We start from the raw sequence: 19,919 nt of genomic DNA, 5'->3' as shown, positions 1-19,919 counted from the left end.
ATGTAATTTTAATGAATATCTTGTGTTTTGTATATCTCAAAGACAGTGGGGTTCATATGTCTGAGACGACTAGTGAAAATACTATTTTATTTTATTTGTCTAATTTATAGACTTTTGAGCCCCACAATAACCTGATTTCTTTTCAGCACAATGTGTCATTCACTTTGAACAAATAAGCTGATTGCTCTGTGCTTTGTATTAAGTTATATCAGTAGTATTTCTGATGATAGAATTAATCTCTCCACTGTCACAGTTATTTTAATTAAAGATCCTGGATGTTACATACGTGTCATGATAAAGCTTGCCGATGATATAATACAGTGAAAGCCCAACAGCAAACTGTCTTTCAAAGGTCTGGCTGTCATTAGACTGAACATACTCACCTATAGCAGCAGACAGTAGGAGACCACGAATGTGCTCGTTATACACACATGCACCTGATTGGACCTCTCTCTTCTTGGGTGAATCTCACCAAGAAATGTTCAATTCATGTTTAATCCCAAAATCAAAAGGAAAAATAAAAAGCTACTATGTTTTGGATACAAATGTAGCCTTTTTGCAGTTTGACATGACATACAAAAAAAAAATTCATAATAAAATTCCATTACTAAAGAAAAAATTATCCACACTAACTATTTTCCTCCCCATTGAAATGTGTAAATCTTAAAAATAGGCACAAATATTTTTTGAGTGTATTTTATCACAATTTCTGAAAAATATCCAAAAATAAATAAATAAAAAGATGGGCATAATGATTTTTATTTTATTTTTTTAGCATAAATAAAAATTCAGTACAACAAATACTACCAAGATGTGTAAGGGTTGTGGACACATAATGTGTCAATAGACTTTTTGTAACTGACAAAGATTTTAGGTTAAAATTTAAACAAATGTGTAAGGGAAAGTGTATATCTTAGGTCCTATAACTGGTCTTTTTTTTTTTTTTTACCCTTTTGCCTTCACTCGTTTATTTTAAATTGTCTTCCATTGTGCCAAATGAACTTTTAAAAGTACTCCATGTTGTCTCAATTAATTAGCTCATAAAAGCTGCTTGAATAATAATTAGCACCAAAGAAGTCTTTTAAGTTCCTCCAGTACTACCATATGTTAGTGTACTGTGATATTACCATCTGATATCATGTATCATGGTAATTTTAATTAATAAAATGCTGTTTTTTTTTTTAGATGAAATAGCATGTCACATCACAGGAGTAGTTTGATTTTTACACATTACAGAACTAAGAATGGGGAGGGCATTATGTGCTAAACTGCTATGCGAATAATGAGTAAAATGAGTCTTCATATTCTTTATGTGGAAAAAAAAATGTAATGTGAAAAATGACCTGGATATGTTCTTCACAGGTTTTGTGAAACTAGCCCTTCTAAGCTACAAGTGCCTCTAAGAAATGGTAAGACAATGCTCATACCATACCAGCCATGAGATCTGAGGTTTCTCATGTTTTTGGTTCAGATATGTTCTGCATGTTTCATTTCTAGTGTGCAATTACATTGCATGCTGCAAGCTTTTTAAATGCAATATTTTGGTGTACAGCTTCGATCGCATCAAGTTCAGGAAAAGTAACTTAGTTTTAGTCATTTTTTGTTGCCTGTCTATATGTAATGACCAATTTTTGGTGTTTGATATCATGCAATCCCGAACCTTGTACATCCACAGGATGGCAGTGTTGATACTTGAGAGGCAGACACGAACCTCTATGAGTCATGTGGCTCTGGGAAATAGTCTAGCACAATCACTCCTCTCTCAGTGGACCAAGAAAATCATTCATGTGCAGTTCAAATACCATATAATAACGTGTACAGAAAAATGCCAAAACCACAAGCCAGATTAAATGAATAACATGCCAGAATGTCAAATTCTTAGAAAGATTATTAACAGCTTAGTTAACCTAAATATGTACCATAGAATTAGTGGTTGGTCACATTGTCATATTTTTATTTAGAGATGACAAACTACAGTACATAAAAAAATAATAACCAAAGTATATATTTTCAAAGAAATGGTCTATCAGGAATAACGAGATCACAAGAACTGCTACATAAGAGACACAGTCCTGTTCTATAGACAAACAGTACATAATATGACAGTACACATCACTGTACTATCAATTCAAAGATTAACAAATAGCATTTTTCTGATACGGTGTCAGAGAGTGCTACCAGAACAAAGATCTCATTGCTTTATTTGATATCGTCTAGAGTTTGCACTTCTCATATAGAGCTAACAATGTTACAACATGGACAGCAAGTGCTTGTCACCATGACTACACATCAAATATGAACACAAGTGGTCACTTCCTGATGACAAAGGGACAGAGATTTCAATCTTGGCGTGTGTGATCCACGTAATTTCTGGCATCACCTAAATAGAGTTGACAAGTTCTAGTTGTTGTTGACGACCCACCATGATGCTGTAGTAGAAAGAAGTAGAACACAAACTTTAAATAGAGATTTAATGTATGTGAAATCTTACTATAGTGTGTCAGCTTTGGGTTTTGCCATCTATTGCCATCAGAGAGAGTTTTTAGTTCACCTGGAACCAGCATAGTTGTCATAATTTCTGGTGTCTCTAAGAAATCCACGTTTCCTCTTTGGAAGGTTTTGCTGTAATTGGTCTGGAGATGACTATAGACAGACCAGAAAACAAATACTAAGTACTTTAATATGAGACAGTTAGTTAAAGGTGAAATGTGTAATTTTTGTTCCACCAGCATCTCAACATGACCTCATGGTTAATCAACATGTTGATTCCAAAAGTTCACGTACTCTGAAATCAACCCCATTTAGCAGAATTACTGACAAGTGCCATCCCCCATCAGACATTTTTGCATCTATTCAAGCATGAACACTTTTCCTCCTCTGCTACTGACAGCACCTTGCGTGAACAACCTCCGAGACACTAGTTTTGGTCCCATGGAAACCAGGAAGTAATCACATAAACAATGGTCATTGCGAGTCGGAGGATGTATTTTTGCTCTAAAATTACATTTTTACTCTACTGACGGTTAAGATTAGTGTTGGAGTTAGGGTGTAGGGTTAATTAAATATGCATTCCTGTTGACTATATTACATAATTTACAACTAGGGCTGTCAATCAATTAAACATTTTAACTCAATTAATTCTGCATACTGTATATGTACAGTATGTATAATAATTCAGATGTTCAGATTGAAATATATTACATATTATTATGATTTCATGCTTCTGGAAACCATAGTTCCAACGAACATTCGCAACCAGCATTGCAAAAGTTTCATGCTTTGAACTACAGCTCTCACCCCTGTGGTTAGAAGCAGAGATTCTTGTTAGATTCTGGTGTCAACGTTTATTTTTTTATTATGATATCTGCCCATACTTTTTTCTTGTTTTCAAAGAAGTTGAAACTTGTCACGTGATCCCTGCATTCTGTTGTACTTCGTCCTGCTGTCAAGAATGCTTCCTGTGTGACTGGCTGTCTTTCTGTGGCTACACTGCTTGTGAGGTTTATTGAGGATCACAGACTGCCCCTGCTGATGCAGCTCATAAAAATACAAAGTAACATGTAGCTTGATTTGCTTCAAGGATAATATGTACTTTTATTACGGAATTTCGGCATAATTAATTGTCTTAATTTTTTTATGCATACATTTGAATATAATAAATTGCACTAAATTAACATATTAAATTAACAGCCCTATTAGCAACTAAAAATACAACTCGCTTTTGGCACCAATCTGTAGACATTTCACCCTGGGACTGTTGCTCACATGTGCCCATCGTTCAACAGCACTTCCAGCTTCGGCCACTGGGGTTAATGATTTGAATTTCAGTAAGCACAGGCCAATTTCAGCAGCAGAACTTTCATTTACAGTCTGATCAGTCTGTTGCATCACCAAACAGAATTGCAAAAACTGCAACAATAATAGTTTCCCGAACATCATTCTACTAATGAAAAAAATTGCACACATCACCTTAAAATATGAGACTGATACTTTTCAGGAGGTAATTACAGAATCATTATTATTCATTTTTGATAAATTATTTAAAAAAGGAATATCAAGTTTTATTTGTGAAGCATGTGAGAACGTTTAATGCCAGTGAGAGAGACTTACTTTTTCCACACATTGCTTTGCTCCCAGAATTCATACAGTATGAAGCGGGATTCATTGGCAAGCCTCTGAACTGCAACACTGCCGATAGAGCACAGTCAGTGTTCAATTACTATCAAGCTTGTTTGGTTAAAATTCCTTGCAATCCCTTATTACCATTTTATAATGTGATGATACCAGATGAAAATATCACAGTGCATTGACATATACTATGGCACTAAAGGTACTTAGAAGAATGCCATGGTATTACCATGGTACATATACAAAAATTATAATGCTATATTATAGTACATTCCCCAAAAACATACTAGCATGGTACCATGTTTTAAAACTATGGGGGGGCAGAGGCAGAAGGTAACCCCCCCCCCCCCCAATAATCAAGACTAGCAAGTACAACCCTAGGTCGCTTAACAGAAATATCAAACAAAACAAAGCATAAATACAGAGCACAAGAAACATGATATGAGGAAAAAAAAAACACACATATACATGTATACAGTATATGCATAGATATACCCTCACCAACCACTTTATTAGGTGCACCTGTACATCTACTTTTTTATGCGATTATCTAATCAGCCAATTGTGTGGCAACAGTGCAATGCTTAAAATCATGCAGATACGGTCAGGAGTTTTAGTTCAGAATGGGGAAAAATGTGATCTCAGTGATTTGGACCGTGGCATGATTGTTGATGCCAGATGGGCTGGTTTGAGTATTTCTGTAACTGCTGATCTCCTGGGATTTTCACACACAACAGTCTCTAGAGTTTATTCAGAATGGTGCCAAAACCAAAAAAACATCCAGTGAGCTGCAGTTCTGCGAACGGAAACAACTTTTTGGCACCATTCGGAGTAAATTCTAGAGACTGTTGTGCGTGAAAATCCCAGGAGATCAGCAGTTACAGAATTACTCAAACCAGCCAGTCTGGCACCAACAATCATGCCACGGTCCAAATCACTGAGATCACATTTTTTCCCCATTCTGATGGTTGATGTGAACATTAACTAAAGCTCCTCCTGACCCATATCTGCATGATTTTATGTCTTGCACTGCTGCCACATGATTGACTAATTAAATAATCACATGAAAAAGTAGGTGTACAGGCATACCTAAAAGTGGTCGGTGAGTGTATATGCATCGTACTTTTGACTAGGGGTGGAAATCAGCAAAACAATATTCTTGGTAAATTAATATTACACTGAAATCTGGGTCACAATATGCTAATATTGCAATTTTTTTAGTGTGTAGTTAAAAACTGTGATATATTGTGATCTTTTACTCACTTGTTTCTCATTCATCTGCGTTGGACTTTAGTGCTTTATGCAATTATATTCTTGGCTCACTTTTCTTTTAGTTTTTATTTTGGTAGAATAGAAATAAATGATTGTTTGTTGATCTAAAACTGTATTATGTTTAAAGTCTAGTGGTAGTCAATTTTTTCAAAAATATATTTAACTACAAACAGCTATTTTTGGTGTGAATTGTGTGAGATAAAACTTTGCATTACTTTGAAATATTGACTTTCCCCCCACCCTTTCAGTTGAAATCTGCAGTCACCCTTCAATTTTGTTGTATTGCAAAAAGACACAATGAAAGTGAATGGTGATTTAGACTGTGAACATTCTGCTGAACATCTCCTTTTGTGCTCCATGGATGAAAGTAAGTCATACAGGTGTGGAACAACATGAATATGAGTTAATGATTAATTTTTATATTTGGGTGAACTATCACTTTAATGGATATGTGGTTTGGCAGTGCTACTTGTATTGTGCTCCCTTGGATTAATTGCTTTTGCTTGTATTATTCCTATTTGAAAGTCAGTTTGGATAAAAGCATCTGCTAAATGAAAAAATGTAACTGTAAATGTTTTTTTTTTTTTTTTTATGCTCACAATACAGAGCCAGGAATATGAGCACTGGAGCATACACAAATGAAATAAATGGATTGGCAACAAATTGACAAACAGCACAGAGCTTCACACAGATGCAATGGTATGAACTCACTGTAGGCAGCCAGTCTGGACACTGGCGCACTCGATATACTGTCTGAGAGCCAGACGAAACTCCTCCACCTCATCCTCCAGCACTGAGAGCTGCCTCTGTACAATCAAAATGTGCTAGAAGAGAGGTCACAGGAAAATTTGAGAAAATCCCTTTGAGTTTGAAAAATTGTTTCTGGATCTGTTTTATTTGAAGGACATAGTACAGAGTTTCTGATAGTATGTCTGATTATGTCTATGATTATGTTGAAAATAAGGTTCCCAATCTAAGATAGCGATCAGATATGGAAAATAACACAAGCCACAAATGAGGCTAGGTGAAAGAGGGACTAGGGTTAAAGGGATAGTTCACCCAAAAATTAAAATTCTCTCAACATTTACTCACTCACATGCCATCCCAGATGTGCATGACTTTCTTTCTTCTGCTAAACACAAATTAAGATTTTTTGAAGAATATTTCAGCTCTGTAGGTCTGTACAATGCAAGTGAATGGGTGCCAAAATTGTAACGCTTCCAAAAGCACATAAAGGTATCATAAAAGTAATCCATATGACTCCAATGTTTTAATCCATATCTTCAGAAGTGATATGATAGGTGTGGGTGAGAAACAGAACAATATTTAAAGTCTTATAAAGTCTAAAGTCTAATAAAGTATTTTTTTGCTAGAAATTCTTCTTCCAGGGGGCAATATGCATGAAGAATGTGAATTTCCAAAAACATAATTAGAAGAATGTGAAAGTTAAAGTTAAAGTGAAGATTTACTGAGCAGGGAGGAGACTTTATAGTAAAAAAGGACTTAAATATTGATCTGTTTCTCACCCACACCTATCATATCACTTTTGAAGATATGGATTAAAACATGAGTCGTATGGATTACTTTCATGATGCCTGTATGTGCTTTTTGGAGCTTCATAATTTTGGCACCTATTCACTTGCATTGTATGGACATACAGAGCTGAAATATTCTTTTAAAAATCTTAATTTCTGTTCTGCAGAAGAAAGAAAATCATACACATCTGGGATGGCATGAGGGTGAGTAAATCATGAGAGAATCTTCATTTTTGGGTGAACTATTCCTTAAAGAGAGGGCATGATAAGTAATCTTATAAGTTACTGAGAAAAACTAAGTGTTAGAATATTCATGAGAACATTTAGGAATCTGGCAGCCACACTGTAAATCAGAATCAGAATCAGAATTGACTTTATTGCCAAGTAAGTTTTCACATACAAGGAATTTGCTTTGGTGTTTGATGCATACAATAATAATAAACAATAAACATAGTAAGATAATGAATAAACTATACAATATAGAGAGAAAAAGTAAACTGACTGGTTTTAATAAAGGTGCTGTACAGTTGTGCAAGATACTATGTGCAGTTGTGCAGGGATGTGCAAAATATGTGCAGAATATGAACCATAGAATGTGCAAATGTTCACTGTTCACAGTTGTTCACAGTTCACAGAAAAGTTCGCAGTTTGAGTATAACAAAAAGTACAATAGACCAGATAAATGTTCTTTACGTTGATGCAAGACAGATGTGGAAACTATGTTAATGTAACATGTAGTGTCTATGGAGGTGGGATAAGAGACAGTGTCAGGGGGGTCCTAGGCCTTGTTTATGAGGCCAGCTGCAGATGGGAAGAAACTGTTCCTGTGGTATGAGGTTTTGGTCCTAATGGACCGTAGCCTACTGCTGGAGGGGAGTGTCTCAAAGAGATTGTGTCCTGGGTGGGAGGGGTCAGCCACAATCTTTTCTGCCCGCCTCAGTGTCCTGGAATCATACAGGTCCTGGAGAGATGGCAGATTGGAGCCAATCACCTTCTCAGCAGAACGAATGACACGCTGCAGTCTGTTTTTGTCCTTGGCAGTGGCAGCGGCATACCAGATGGTGATGGAGGAGGTGAGGATGGACTCAATGATGGTGGTGTAGAAGTGCACCATCATTGTCTTCGGCAGGAAGTACATTCTCTGCTGTGCTTTTTTTAATTTATTTTTTTTATTAAAATTTTATTGATTCAAACAAACAGGATTACACAAACAGAGCATCCACACACTGAATCAATTTATGAAATTGTATGTCCCTTCCCCTAAACACCCCCCGCTACACACAACCAGTGGTCTGACACAAAATGAAAATAACCACACATATATATACAGACAAAATAAACATTTAAAAGGAAACACTTAAGAACAAATATATATATAAAAAACAAAATCTAATTTAACAAATATATATCCAAACCAAACAAAATGTCTCTCTCCACAGCCCGTCACCGAGCACCCCCCAAAAATGCCAAATACCTGCCCCATTTCTTATCATATGCAGCTGAATTGCCAAGCCGTCTATATGACATCTCTTCAAATGATGCTACCTTGACCAACTCGTCGACCTCCATCCCCTCACAATTATCTGTCTCCCGATCATCACGCTGGTGAGGACCCACCTCTTTACATACCCATCGGCTATATCCATAACCGCCCCATCACCCAACACACAAAGTCTGGGACAGAACAGAACCTGAGTGCCCAAGACCTCGGAAACAAAATTCTGGACTCTCAACCAAAACTCCTGAATCCTCGAACAAGACCAGTAGGCATGTATTAAATCTCCATCCTCCAACTGGCATCGCCAACAGGTGGGTGTGTCTTTTAAACCCAGCCTATACAATCTGGAGGGGGTCCAATATAATCGATGCAAAATCTTAAATTGCATCAGACGGACCCTTGCATCTCTAGATGTAGACTTGATGTTTTTTAGAATCCTATTCCACACTCCCTCCTCCAATACCAAGTTCAAATCTTTCTCCCACAATCTCTTGAGAGAAGTCGAAGTTCCATCCCCCAGACTCTGAATTAATAGGGAGTAATACACTGATGCCTCATGACCTTTTCCAAAAGCAGAAATCACCTCTTCCAGAGTATCTGTTGCTTTAGGGGAGTGTATGCTACTCCCAAAAATAGTACAGAGCAAGTGGCGTAACTGAAGATACCTAAATAACTGAGATCTGGGGATCCCAAAATATTGAACCAAATTTTCAAAGGATCTCATCACACCACTCTCATTCAGATAATTATCTGAATTAAACACTCTGGACACTTTTGTCCAAACTGAGTGCAAATGTGAAATAACGGGGTGTGATTTAACTTCTCTGGGTAGTTTGATGGAAAGGCTTTGCAATGGCAAAATAGGGGCAAGCAGTTCTTGTTCAATGCAGAACCAGGGAGGGGCTCTTTCAGGTGGAAGCGACCAATGAGCCAAATGTCTGAGACCAAATGCATAATAAAACAAAATCTTGGGTAAGCCTAGCCCACCTTTGTCAATCGGCCTATGTAACTTACTGAAGTGTAATCTGGGACGTTTACCATTCCAAATGAAGGACTTCACTATGTTATCAAATTGCTTGAAATATGAGAGGGGGACATCTACCGGGAGAGACTGTAGCAGGTAGTTACATTTTGGAATACAGTTCATTTTAATAACATTAACCTTCCCAATCATTGATAAATATAATGAAGCCCACCTGTCTACATCGCTCGAAAACCTTTTTATTAAAGGGTCAAAATTAACTCTAATTAAATCAGACAAATTTGTGGTGAATAAAATGCCCAAATACTTTATGCCCTGTCATACTTTAGGGCCATTGGAAGGCACCTGGCTGAAAGGCCGTTACTGGACAGTACGCTGTCAGAGCCAAAGCTTCAGATTTGGACCAGTTGACTTTGTATCCTGAGAATTTGGAAAAGGAATTAATAATTTTGTGGAGGCAAGGCATAGATTTAGTAGGGTCAGAGACGAATAATAAAATATCATCTGCATAAAGCAGAAGCATATGCGCCACGCCTCCTGCCACCACCCCTGGGAAATCATCCTCCTTTCTTATTGCAGCTGCTAATGGTTCCAGGGCAAGACAGAACAATAATGGGGAAAGAGGGCAACCCTGACGGGTGCCCCTATCCAGAGTAAAATAATCTGAAATCAATCCATTTGTTTGTACTGCTGCTACAGGTTGTCTATAAAGTAACTTGATCCAAACAATAAACGTACTCCCGAACCCATACATTTCCAAAATCTTAAAAAGATAATCCCATTCTACCAAATCAAATGCCTTTTTCGGCGTCAAGTGAGATGGCAGCGACCAGAGTCTGATCATTCGAAACGCCTAATGTTATCAGAAGAGCTACGACCCTGAATAAACCCCACCTGATCTATATGTATAAGAGATGTCATAACTTTACTTAATCGGTTAGCCAAAATTTTAGCCAGAATTTTTACATCTAGCTGGATCAGGGAAATTGGATGGTAACTTTTACACTTGCTTGGATCTTTGTCTTTTTTAAGAATCAGACAGATCCGGGCTTGTGTCATGGTTGGCGGAAGCTTTCCATTCTTTAAAGATTCCGAATAAACTTCTAACAAAAGTGGAGCCAGTTCTGTAGCATAAGATCTAAAAAATTCAGCGGCAAAACCATCTGGCCCCGGAGACTTGCCTGTAGGTAAGGCCTTAATTACCTTGTCAAGTTCCTCCAAGGTTATCTCAGAATCAAGAGAGTTTCATCAGTTTAGGGAGTTCTAATGGTTCCACAAAATTTCTAATATCTTCATCAGTAGACGAAGATGTGGAACTATTAAGATCAAGATAGAATTCTTTAAAAGCATTTTTAATATCAATGGCTGAGGTAAAAATTTCACCATTGGCAGATTTCACTGAGGGAATGGTAGAAAAAGATGCTTTATATATCTAGCCAAAAGCTTCCCTTCCTCTATATTTCAAACGGGTCAACTCTCTATATTTCAAAAAGGCCATCAGACGACATTTGGCACTTCAGCTCTGCCTCAGCACTTTTAATATTCCCTTCCAACTCCACGAGTTCACGTGCTTTGGATTTTTTGGTATATGAGGCATACTGTATGATCCGACCCCTAAGAACCACCTTAAGTGCCTCCCAGGCCACGCCCACAGAAGATACTGAGGACCAGTTGGTCTCCATATAAACACTGATTTCAGTCTTTAACATTTGTTGGAAATCAGGATTTTGCAAAAGGGATACATTAAAGCGCCAACTATATGATTTCTTTTTCTCTGTATGTGGCAGCACCTCTAAACGCACAAGGGCGTGATCTAAGACTATGATGTTTCCAATTGAGCAGTCAACAACAGATGAAATGAGGGACTTAGATATAAAAATATATATATATATATATTCTAGAATAAATCTTATGAACTGATGAAAAAAATTTAGAGTCTCTACCAGATGTGTTCAAAAGTTGCCAGATATCTGCAAGACCAAGATTTCTACACATACTGTGAAGCGTTAGTGATGCTCTAGGGGGCTTACACACTTTTACTTCACTACGATCAAGGACTGAATCCATCAAAAGATTAAAGTCTCCTCCCAATATTATATCATGAGGGGTGCCAATGGCTTGCAACATCCCTTGAAGATCTATAAAAAAGCCCTGATCATCAGCGTTAGGTGCGTAAATATTAGCCAAAATAAGACTTTGCCCCTGAATTTCAGCTAAAACAATAATGATTCTCCCTAATTTATCTTTACTCTGTTTAAGACATTTGAATTGTAGATGTTTATTTATCATTATAATGACTCCCCTACTCTTACTTGAGCCAGCACTAAAGAAGACATGTCCACCCCATATCTTCCAAAATTTTTCAGCTTCCTGTGGGGAAAGATGTGTTTCTTGAAGAAACACTATATCACATTTCTTACGTTTAAGAAAAGAAATAACCTTCCTTCTTTTTATGGGGTGCCCCAACCCATTCACATCCACATGGAGAGAGACAGTCCACTCATATTAACATTTGACATTTTGATATAATAGAAAAAATTAATTGTGTGTCAAAAACAAGATTATACAGACCACAATCCCCATTAGTACAACAGTCAAACCCCAAACTTCTCCCCGAACAAAACAAACGGAAAAAAAGAAAAACATGCACATTAACCCCGCGCACGACAGCGCCAACCGGCGTCAATCCCTCTAAACTCAAAAGGTCCATGTACGAATACGAGAACCCCCGCGACAACTCTGCCGTCAGATTATTCAAGTCCGGTGCATCTGCAAAAATTTTGTGAGGCAAAATTACATAACAGAAAATACTTTGTAAAACAGACCCCAGCCAATAGGCAGAATAAACACAAAGAACATGTAGATTAATTCACAGAATGGACTCAAAGGTGTGATCCTCCACAAAACAAACTCCAGCTGATATAAAGCCGTTCAGTGTCCTCGGACAGACAACCAAGTGATCAGTGAGCCGGCTGTTATGAATTCAGCAAATGACGTAGTCATTCCAATGTCCCTTAAAAATACTCCACAAAAACAAACTCCAGCCAACAGGAGGCATAAGCACAAAGAACAAACAGATTCATCCACACTGACCCGAAGCAGTGTCATTCCTCAAAACAAGCTCCAGCCGCCAGGCGGAGCAGGCACAAACAGAACCAAATAGGCATGAGTTCCTCAGATGATCAAGTATGTATTGAGTGAGTCAAACTCACTCAGAGGCCGCATAAAAAAATACACTATGACTTACTCAGTCCGTCAACTTTAGAGAAGACGTCCTTTATGTGAGCATGTAGATATTTTGCGGTCATCCATAGTGTCCATTCTCAATCTGGCCGGGAACTTCAGTGTAAAAGCGATCTTCCATCAGTGCAAAAGTTTATTGAAGATGTATCATGCCACAAAACCAACTCCATCCGCTAGGCAGAGCCATCGCAAAAAGAAACACATCCGGTTCCTCAGATGATCAAGTATGTATTGAGCGAGTCAAACTCACTCGGAGGCCGCATAAAAAAATACACCATGACTTACTCGGTCCGTCAACTTTAGAAAAGATGTCCTTTATGTGAGCATGTAGATATTTTGTAGTCATCCATAGTGTCCATTCTCAATCTGGCCGGGAACTTCATTGTAAAAGCAATCTTCCGTCAATGCAAAAGTTTATTGAAGATGTGTCATGCCACAAAACACCTCCATCCGCTTGGCAGAGCCAACGCAAAAAGAAACAAAGATAGCGCCCAACTTCCTTAAACAGTCGAGTTATGTACAGCGAGTCAGTCCACTCACATAAGAAATGCCCAATAGATTACTCATCCATAGATTCTATGAATGACAGTGCCTGCCTGGGGTATAAAAATACTTTGCTGCCGTCCTTGGTGTCTATTCTCAGCTTGGCCGGAAACATCAGTGCAAAAGCGATCTTCCGTTGATTTAAGAGTTTCTTACATTCCTTGAACCGATCGCGTTTCTCTCTTGTCGAATTCGCAAAGTCCAGGAACAAGAAAATATTTTGATTCTTCCAAGAAAGTAACACGAGATCTTTATCGGATGATCTCAGAAATCTGGCCAGAATGGATCTGGGCCTCTCTCCCTCAGCAGATCTGTGAGCAGGAACTCTGTGAGCTCGCTCGATTTCCAGTTTATGGCCTGTTATATCGAGCAGACTCGTGAAGAGCTCGTCCAGGAACTTCACCATATCTCTGCCCTCCTCATGCTCAGGAATTCCAACAATTTGTATATTGTTCCTCCGATTTCTATTTTCCAAATCTTCCAGTTTTTCCAAAATGGATTCCAAAGCTATTTTGGATGCGGGTGGGATAGCGGATAATTCCCTTTCAGAAGACTCCAAATAATCGGTCTTTCAACTTCTGTCACTCTTGTGACCAACTCAGAGAATTTTGTTTCCATCGTCGTAATCGATCGACGTATTACAGTGAGATCCTCCAAGTCAGCAAGAACCTTCGTCAGCATCACCGAGATGTTGGACAGTTGACGCTGAATTTCTTCTCCTGACGTGCCGTCCAAATCGAGTCCCTGGCTCGGAGGGCACCCAGAGTTTCAGTTGGAGCACATAAGTGTCTTTTAATGTCTCCAGAGTCTGAGGATTTTGACTTCTTTGCCATGTTTACCTCAAAAAGCAAATATGTAACTGGGTATATCGAATCTCACTGGATTATAATATGAAAATAATAAAAAAACTAGCAAAGTTCGCAGAGCCAGTCGCTCACACGTCTGCTTCTCGCATAGTGTCACGTCTCTCCCCTCTGCTGTGCTTTTTTAATCAGAGAGCTGATGTTCAGCTCCCACTTGAGGTTCTGGGAGATGATGGTTCAGAAGGAAGCGGAAGGACTCCACAGTGTCAACTGGAGAGTCGCACAGGATGATGGGGGTGGGTGGGACTGGGTTCTTTCTGAAATCTACGACCATCTCCACTGTCTTAACAGCATTGAGCTCCAAGTTGTTCTGACTGCACCAGGTCACCAGATGATCAATCTCCCACCTGTAGGTGGACTCATCCCCACCAGAGATGAGCCCAGTGAGGGTGGTGTCATCTGCAAACTTCAGGAGTTTGACAGACTCGTGCCTGGAGGTGCAGCTGTTAGTTTACAGGGAGACAAGTAGAGGGGAAGATCACAGCCTTGAGGGGAAACAGTGCTGATGGTCCGGGAGTCAGAGACATGTTTTCCTAGGTTGTAAAAGATGTTTTGTCAAGTTATCTAACAATGTGCTTCTGATTATGGGGTAATATCTAAATTAATTGGTTTTATTAGGTCAAAAACATAAATGATTGAATAAACCTTACTAAATTAGTAGCAACAAATAGAGGTCGACCAATATATCCATTCTGCCGATTAATTGGTGTCGATAGTTGCTTTTTGGTGCTATAGGTTATCGTCTAAAATCACCGGCAGTAGTTGCTGATAGCTTTGTTTTTTCCTCCATGTTCCTCTGTGGCCAAAACCTTTCATCTGGTGAATACACAGGCTATGAAAAGCTTAATTTTATGATTTTTTACATATAGAGGATTGTGATGGAGTCAAGTCTCTGTTTATGGACTAAATCACGATTATAAATACGAAAAAAATAAAAAGTTTTTTAAAAGACACATACTGTATGATGCATAGACATAATTGAACATTCATTTATATAACCTTTATTGATTGTTGAGATCCTGTTGATTTTTACTAATATAAGGAAAAAGTATTTTATAATAACAGAATACTGGACAATTGACAAGCGATCGCTGATGAGCTACTACTGATAAATGATAATCTACCATTAACGAATTACTGCACATACAGTATTTACAGTATTTATATATAGTGTTTCTATTGTAATACATTGTAGATGATTGTACAAGTGCACGTTTTGTTTCCCTCGTGTGTTTGTTTTGACATGTCAAAAAGAGTCCCTGTGTGTTTCGGGCATGTTTATAGTTAAAAGTTATGCACGAAATCTTCATTTTTTTTCTGGTTATTGTTTGTATTTTGGATGCACAGTGGCTTTATTGTGCATTCAAAATCCAAATAATAACCAGAAAAAAAAAGATTTCATCTGGGATTTTACAAATTTTGGACTCTCTTGTAGCCTCTATCTGTGCCTGTCACAGTAAGGAAAGACTTAGAAAATGATTTAACATTCAATAAATTGATTTTAAAAATGATTGGCCAATTAATTGGTTGTCTGCCTTTTTCATATAAGCAAAATCTCCTATCAGTCGACCTCTCACACCAACCAAAGCAATTTTAAAGGGTTACTTTATGCAAAAATGAAAATTCTATCATCCTCATATCACTCCAAAACTGTATTATTTTCTTCGATGGAGCATAAAAGAAGGCAGAGTATTCATGCTGCTCTTTTCCATACAATGAAAGTGAAGGGGGGTGGATACTGCTGACATCCAAAAATAACACAAAAGCACCAAATTTAGTTCACATGACTTGTGCAGTATATTAGAAGTCTTCTGAAGCCAATCAATAGCTTTGTTTGAGGAACAGAATGGAATGAATATTCATCCTTATGTGTTCCATGCAAGAAAGAATGTCATACGTGTTTGCATGAACGACATGAGTGTGAATAAATGATTACAGAATTTTTGCTTTTCTGTGAACTATCCTTTAAGGGTCAGATCAGGTGGAAACAGCTCCTTACAGGCAACTGCACATTTTCACTTTGTAAAGTACAAGATACCAGGTCTGGGTCCAAAACCTGAATCCAGAAGGATCAACCAGGGAGAAGTGAGGTTAATGGAGCCGAACAGTCTTGTCATTTATAGACTAAGACTGCTGTGAGAACAGTGAGGAACACCTAAGGCTCAAGCGTCAGGCCGAGCCATGAAGAATCATGTTATAATGGTTATTTTTTATAAAACATGGATGGTGGATAGTTGCTGGCAGGTGAATAGGAGCTGAATGGAACAGGGAGTAAGATTTCTTTCCCTGCGGGAAATGGTGACCTCTCCACAGGCACTGAGCCGGTGCCACTTCTCATCTTTCATAAACTAGTTGAGTCTACATACTGAGAGCTTATTTCTCTCTGATGGTTACAAATACACGCATTTAGCAGTACTTAAATTAAGGAGATATTTTTTAAACATAGTTTGTCATATTCACATAAAATACAGCTGAAGCAAGGCAGTGAATGCTGAATTAACAAACAAAGGGACGATATTAGTGGCAGAAAATATACAAATGCATTAGCAGTGCTGAAATTTTTTTCAAGTCACGATCTGTTTAAATAACTGACAAATGACAAATTGATGAGAGAGAGAAATTTAAGTTCAGCCATGAAATATAGTTTCATATACCATGGAGAGATAAATACTGTCATTTCTCAATGTGTATTCTTCCTTTATGTATCAGAATGTGCATACACGTCCAAATGCAATAACCCTGATGTGGCTTGAAATATCGCTCATTATAAACCAACGGATTGAAATCTCAGAGGAAGCATTACTGTGAGTGGATCTTCTAAGTAAATGAAAGACTGGATGAAAGGTACTTCATACTATTTTCATGCAACTACATGATGTTTGGAGAAACAAAGGCCATTTGAATCACTCTTAAAGGAGTACTTCACCCAAAAATAAAGCTTTTCATGACCCTCATGTTTTTCGAAACCAGTATGACTTATATTCTTTCATGGAACACACAATAAGTTATTTAGCAGAATGTCTAAGCTGCTCTTTTCCATATTGTGAAAGTGAATGGTGACCACAACATGATATTCATGCAAGATTTTCAGTGAATAATGACTTAGGCATGTTCCCCACAAAAAAGCTATTATATGGCTTCAGTGGACATGGAGCATATGGACTACTTTTATGGTGCTTTTTTTTATCTTTAAAGCCACAGTCCCTATTTATTTTAATTTGATGGAAAATAACAAATTACTGTCAAACATCTCCCCGTGTGTTCCACAGAAGAGAGAAAGTCATATAGGTTTGGAACGACATGACGGTGCCTTGCCTTGCCTTGGGGTATCCTAACTATCCATTTAAAAGCATGTGAAATGGAATTGGAATGTTATTTGAAAAAGGAACTACTCATTTGACTACAACATAATGTTGTATTGTGTCTCTGTCAGCAATCACACATTTTTATGTTTGCAGCCAGTCTCCACAGGGGTCCGGGTGCCACACTCTTCCTGTCTTTCACAAGCACTGAATCACACAGACACACAAACCGCCTATTTAAAGTCTGTCAACAATCATTTGAGTCAGAGTGAAAAGCACTCTAATGGGGCAAAATGAAAAAGTCTTTCAGGAAGTGTCTACACACGGCTTCCACCGGACCTACCAACAGTGTAGGGAAATTTTTTTTTTTTTTAAAGTGACTACAGAACCATCAAGGACCATAACAGCCAGAGTGGTTAAAACAGAAGAAAGTGGAAGTGATTCGACCAAATGGACACTATCTATGGCAATAGGCCGGCGAGCAATGGGAGGGAGAGTGCCCTGGACTCGGCCACGGTGTTGTTGGAGTCCACGATGGAGGATGGTAGGTTTTGTTACGTTAACTCTATAGTCTGCTTGAAAGCTTCACTTTATTTAGTTGAATAGCTACTAGAAAGGTTGCTTCTGAAACAACCAGGCCAATTTAACTGTTACACTTGTGTAAAATCACCATGCAACAACTGCTTTATGCAGCACAATGAGCTAGTAGCTTACAGCTAGTGGTCATGTTATTGTTTATGGTCAGTAATGTTTGTGTCACGTTTAAGATGATGTCACGGCAGTAGAGGCGGCGCAACTATGACAATCAGCCTATAATCCCACCAACGTTGAGGCGGCACTAAACTGCAGTGGAAAAGCAAGCTCAGAAAAGTAAAGCAAGCAGAGTCGAGTCGAGTCGAACCGTAACGTGCAGTGGAAAAGTGCCATAAAAGTACTTTCCAAAAGATGGCAGAGCCAAATAAGAGAGAATAAGTGATAGGGAGAGAACAAAAGAAAATATAAAGAATAATGTTTTCGATCCTCACTGTTTCCTAGACGACAGGTATATGTGGACTCAGTGTGAACGAATCTCAGAGAATACAGTGATAGATGGAGAAACCATAACTGACTTACTGATTTGGTGGTGCTATCCAACACCTCTTCTTCAACAGGCTCCAGACGCAGCTCCTTGGAAAAGAAAAACAAGCTGGTTCTAACACATTTCTATCTCTATTTCTGTCTCACAAAAACATCAAGAGTAACATTTCATGAAAATCAAAAGACACAAAGAATTTATACTTTTTTTAAAAACAACCTTATTTCTATTAAAATTAAGATTTTGTTTATTTATTTTTTATTTTATTTTTTTGCATTGTGTGGCATTATTTTCATGACAATTTTACCACAAAATTCTTATAACCACAATGCAACCGGAAGATTTATTTTTTAATTCCCAATATTCTAAATGTTAATGATCATTAATGTAATATGATTTTTTTTACAATATTACAATAATAGTAAAGCAGTACAACAAATACTACCATCGATGTAAAAAATACTTTAATAAAATACAATTAATAATATACAGTATAGTATAATTTTTTTTATTTTGCATTACAGTAATGAGAATTAAGTTTTTATTATTATTATTATTATTATTATTATTATTATTACAGTAATGAGAATTGGGAGGGGTGCTTAATTATCATGAAAATAATGTCTCAATGCAAAAATCTTAAAGGAATAGTTCACCCAAAATAAATAAGGACTGGGGCTGTCATGCTACAAAACGAAAAGGAAAATAAAATCTATAAAATTATCACTTTTTGTCTGGAACAGACATTCCATGAAGAAAGAAAAGGGTGAACTATTCCGTTAATGGTCCTAAAAAGATATTATTTTTTGTTTCTTTTGATTTTGGGATAAAATATGACTCTGACGTGTTCTTGACAGATTCCAAGTTTTAAGTTTAAACTTGGTGAAAGGGAAGTGTGACAAGAAGGAGAGAAAGAAAAAGATTACTGAGAAACAGAGATCATGTGTGTAGCCAGTTGCCTTTTTTTCAAGACGATCGATCAGCTTTTGCAGTCTGTTGATCTGAGTCACCCACTGGTTATCCTCTTCATATAGACCTGTAGAAACACACATTTCAGCACTCATAGGATTTAATGAATTGGAATGAAATGGACAATATTAGGTTTTGGCAGCATGCTTTTCACAGTTTGGCACAAGTGACGAAATTATGAGCTGTAAAGCATTGCTTTATCTCTTATAACTTTAGAAACTCACAATTCCATGTAGAAAATGACAACACAAAGTCCCCTAGAGGAGAGCAAAATAAGCCATGCCCTTCACCTGAGATACGAGAAGCACTCCTCTTAAGCAAAACATTTCATACATTTTTCTTCTTTTTTCCAAATAAATTTTGGTGCAATTGTTCTGCTTAATCAAGTATTGGACCATCCACATTTCAAGATATGAACAAAAGCAAGACCTACCAGATCAATATATATATATATATATATATATATATATATATATATATATATATATATATATATATATATATATATA

At 37.5% G+C, this 19,919-nt stretch overlaps 1 protein-coding gene and 1 long non-coding RNA gene across 2 annotated transcripts in view; one reads left to right on the top strand and one right to left on the bottom strand.

The window, feature by feature from the left end:
• Positions 1 to 1,936: 1,936 nt before the first annotated feature.
• necab1 (N-terminal EF-hand calcium binding protein 1) overlaps positions 1,937 to 19,919 on the bottom strand; it is an 87,704-nt gene continuing 69,721 nt past the window's right edge. The window contains exons 8-13 of the mRNA XM_051663929.1: positions 19,401 to 19,477; positions 18,480 to 18,533; positions 6,112 to 6,224; positions 4,111 to 4,188; positions 2,552 to 2,643; positions 1,937 to 2,429 (exon numbers count right to left, since the gene is read on the bottom strand). Of these exons, the coding sequence (XP_051519889.1) occupies positions 2,401 to 2,429; positions 2,552 to 2,643; positions 4,111 to 4,188; positions 6,112 to 6,224; positions 18,480 to 18,533; positions 19,401 to 19,477 (443 nt within the window). The 3' untranslated portion in view covers positions 1,937 to 2,400. The remainder of the gene's footprint in view (positions 2,430 to 2,551; positions 2,644 to 4,110; positions 4,189 to 6,111; positions 6,225 to 18,479; positions 18,534 to 19,400; positions 19,478 to 19,919) is intronic.
• LOC127421161 (uncharacterized) overlaps positions 17,625 to 19,919 on the top strand; it is a 74,444-nt gene continuing 72,149 nt past the window's right edge. Inside the window, exon 1 of the long non-coding RNA XR_007893942.1 lies at positions 17,625 to 17,910. This is a non-coding gene — a long non-coding RNA (uncharacterized LOC127421161). The remainder of the gene's footprint in view (positions 17,911 to 19,919) is intronic.

Source organism: Myxocyprinus asiaticus, chromosome 30 (genome assembly GCF_019703515.2).
Source record: "Myxocyprinus asiaticus isolate MX2 ecotype Aquarium Trade chromosome 30, UBuf_Myxa_2, whole genome shotgun sequence".
Lineage (NCBI taxonomy): Eukaryota > Metazoa > Chordata > Actinopteri > Cypriniformes > Catostomidae > Myxocyprinus > Myxocyprinus asiaticus.
The sequence above is the reverse complement of the archived record's forward strand: the minus strand, read 5'-3'. Positions and strand labels throughout refer to the sequence as shown.